Source organism: Hylaeus volcanicus, chromosome 7 (assembly GCF_026283585.1).
Source record: "Hylaeus volcanicus isolate JK05 chromosome 7, UHH_iyHylVolc1.0_haploid, whole genome shotgun sequence".
Lineage (NCBI taxonomy): Eukaryota > Metazoa > Arthropoda > Insecta > Hymenoptera > Colletidae > Hylaeus > Hylaeus volcanicus.
In genome coordinates, this window is record NC_071982.1 from 13,694,390 (window position 1) to 13,697,451 (window position 3,062).

At 36.8% G+C, this 3,062-nt stretch overlaps 1 protein-coding gene and 1 long non-coding RNA gene across 3 annotated transcripts in view; one reads left to right on the plus strand and one right to left on the minus strand.

The window, feature by feature from the left end:
• The window catches only part of LOC128880522 (ankycorbin), an 18,339-nt gene extending 15,581 nt beyond the window's left edge, over positions 1-2,758 (plus strand). The window contains exons 12-16 of one of the 2 annotated variants that reach the window (XM_054130710.1): positions 192-527; positions 610-686; positions 1,012-1,166; positions 1,436-1,506; positions 1,872-2,758. In XM_054130710.1, the coding sequence (XP_053986685.1) occupies positions 192-527; positions 610-686; positions 1,012-1,166; positions 1,436-1,506; positions 1,872-2,036 (804 nt within the window). In that variant the 3' untranslated portion in view covers positions 2,037-2,758. Of the gene's footprint in view, positions 1-191; positions 528-609; positions 687-1,011; positions 1,167-1,422; positions 1,507-1,871 lie in introns of both variants that reach the window. The other variant, XM_054130711.1, reaches the window with a different exon arrangement.
• The window catches only part of LOC128880529 (uncharacterized), a 14,543-nt gene continuing 11,804 nt past the window's right edge, over positions 324-3,062 (minus strand). Inside the window, exon 5 of the long non-coding RNA XR_008457851.1 lies at positions 324-434. This is a non-coding gene — a long non-coding RNA (uncharacterized LOC128880529). The remainder of the gene's footprint in view (positions 435-3,062) is intronic.

The window sequence follows — 3,062 nt, forward strand, 5'->3', positions numbered from 1 at the left end:
CCCGTAGAGCATCCATTACTGACTCGTTGCCTCAAGTAAGGACTTTTGAATACAATTAGATTTGGTGTGAGATGTAGCAACAGGAAGTAGACCCGTGGTTTCTGGAATAAAGAAGGTTGCCGTTCTATAATAATGTTTACATATTAATGCAATTCCAAGATCTTCCCAAGATGTTCCTTCTCTTCCATCAGGTACAGCCCACTCGTACTCGTTTGACGCGAATCCAAAGTCCTCAGGAGAGCAGGACTAACCGATTGCTAGGGAAACAGCGGCGTGACAGTGGCGGTAGAGACAGCGGTATCGAGCCCAGCCCAAGAGTGTCGAGGATACCAAGACGAAGGATCATGAAGTGTTGCCCCAACACCGAGAAACAGCAATCTCTGAATATGGACACCATCACCAGGGACGTGCAGATCAGTTTACGACGATACCACCTGGAAAGGAAGATTTTTTTTCAGTTGATGGAACTGAAGAGATTACAAATACGTCATGGCAGGGCGAACGAGCAAGTTCTAATCAAGAGACAGGTAACGATAGAAGTCTATTTGATCGTATGATATTATGTTTGCATTCTCCTATCTTTTAAACATCGGGACACGTGTTTTGTAGGTGGACGCTTTCCATAAAGCGGGAATGGCTGGACCAACCCTGGGCGTGGCGAAGTACGATCAACCCTTGACATTCAGGTTATTATTTTTCAAATTTATAACCTGAAAGGGGTGCGTTTTAGAGAAGAAAGAATTACATTTTTACGAAGACACGAGTGAGTTAGGTATGGAGAAATATTGGGCTTACAGACGAGTCGATTTTGTAGAAGAACTTGTTTAAACATCCATGTTTAAATAAAACCAAACTAGATTACTCCGCATTAAACTCTGACCCTTAACCCTGTATCTCTCTAACAACTTGACAATTCCGACGCTATCGGAGCTGAATTTCTGAGCAACCCTTAAAAATGTGGTGACGATTGCCAGTACATAAAATAATACAACAAACACTTTGTTTTATCAGACACTTCGAGGCCTTTCTGTACGATCAGCTCAGAAAACTCCAAAGAAGACCAGCCACTCCAGACTTTTGCACCGAGGCGAAGCAGTGTACCCAGAAAACTCATCGCTGTCATCACGCAACAAGTGCTTACACGTCGTTTCCTGCGTACACATATCGTACGTTGCTACAGTACATTCCAAAAAAAAAAGAAACATGAACATCAGAATTCCATTTCAGACATTTGTTTGTGTATGTAAATTTAGTAAATTCGATGAATCGTTGAAAACATTCGAGCCCTATTTTTTGGGCGACGAGAGAAATATATTTCAATGTCTTCAAAACTGTTTTGCTTATAGAGAAATGGAGTACTGAATGCAAGAAATCAATTCGGATGATTTTCAGAACGAGTCAGTTTCGCTATTGTGATTGTAGATTATAATTGCAGTAGGTGGGGCCGTCCAAGAACAAGGGGATCTTCTTCCGAAGATTGAGAGTCGTGGAAAAGGACAAATGACGGTAACGTATGATATAATAACTCCATTCGATTTTACGACCACTAAATTAATTAATTATTAAGAGAGTTGGAACATCAAACATGAAAAAAGATCACTCGTTTTTAAAATTAAAGTTTAAGTGATTCTGAACAGTTCTGTGCAAACGGAATTGAATTTAGAGCGCTGAAAGTGGTAAGCAAAACTCCAATCGCTTAAATTTTAATTAAAAAGAAAAAGTGATCTTTTTTTATTTTTTGATGTTTCAGGCCCCTTAAGAAGCATCAGTGAGTGTACATATAACGTTTCTCTTTTCACTTCTATCGATAAAACATGCTGGCGTTATCAACTATTCAATAAAATGATCAAAGTCTGCATTGTTTGTCAAAGGTGGAAGTAACTCATGGGGAGGAGAAGCAGATAATAGCTCTTCCTGCTGAAAGACTGGATCGTACCAAAAAATATTACGTCACGTTCACTGTCAAAGGGGAAGCACACGAAACGGACAAGCCTAAATCGTCGACCGGTGTTCAAAGAAATGCCAAAAGCGTTTAAGTAGTCTACGATATTGGCTGCATTCTTCGACTCGCTTGATAAAATACCAAGAACGTCTCTATCCTTTTCTACATCGTTTTCTATTCTTTCTCCGCGACGTAATAATTATACATTAACAGCAGCAGCTGAGTTACGTCGATTTTTCTACGGAATTTAATGTAAATTAGTTTCACGATAACTTACGTTTCTTGTAAACCGATGTGTTTACCAAAAAGAAAAAAAAAATTACCATTTGAAAACTGCCAGAGAAAAAAGTTTGTGTATAAATTGAATGTATTCTCTAAAATGTATTCTCTATAAATATAATCGCCCCTTGTAATCTATCGTTGCGAATAATGAGTTACGTCGAAGCGTTTTATACATGAAATCTCATTGACAATTTGTCAGAATTAGAATCGTGTATTATTGCGCCGGAGAAAAATTGAGCAATAACATTAGAAAAATGAACAATTTTGTATAATAGTTTGATTTACTTGGATCGACGTTTGTTTCTAAGTCTTGCGATTTTTCTTATGAACTGTGCGCTGCCTTTTTCTGAGAAATTTAGAATTACTACTTTATCGTACTTGTACAATAAAAAAAAAAGAAAAACATTTCGGTCTTGCAAAAGCAGGGACCATATGGCAATTAACGCATACATTTACTGTATATTTGTGTAAAGAGAACCGCTACACGTGACGTGTATGTAATTCTGTGTAAAATAAACAATTAATAAATAAATATTGTTGGTTAGTCTGTACCTATAGGCATTATAGGTTACTTAAACAGCGTATAATTTATTATATTTATCGAGATGCTTGCAAACATAAATTTGTATGAACTCGTCATTTCTTAATTTCTAAATAATATATTTAGTTTGTAACATAGACATTTCTTTGTTACATAGATTTCTAAATAACAAATTTAACATATAATCATTGTTAAAGAAAATCAGTATCGATATTCATCCAGCCAATTTACTGCACCTTTACTTAAATAACCTATAATTTCACGAACAGGATCCAGCACAGGGTTGAAAATATTTCA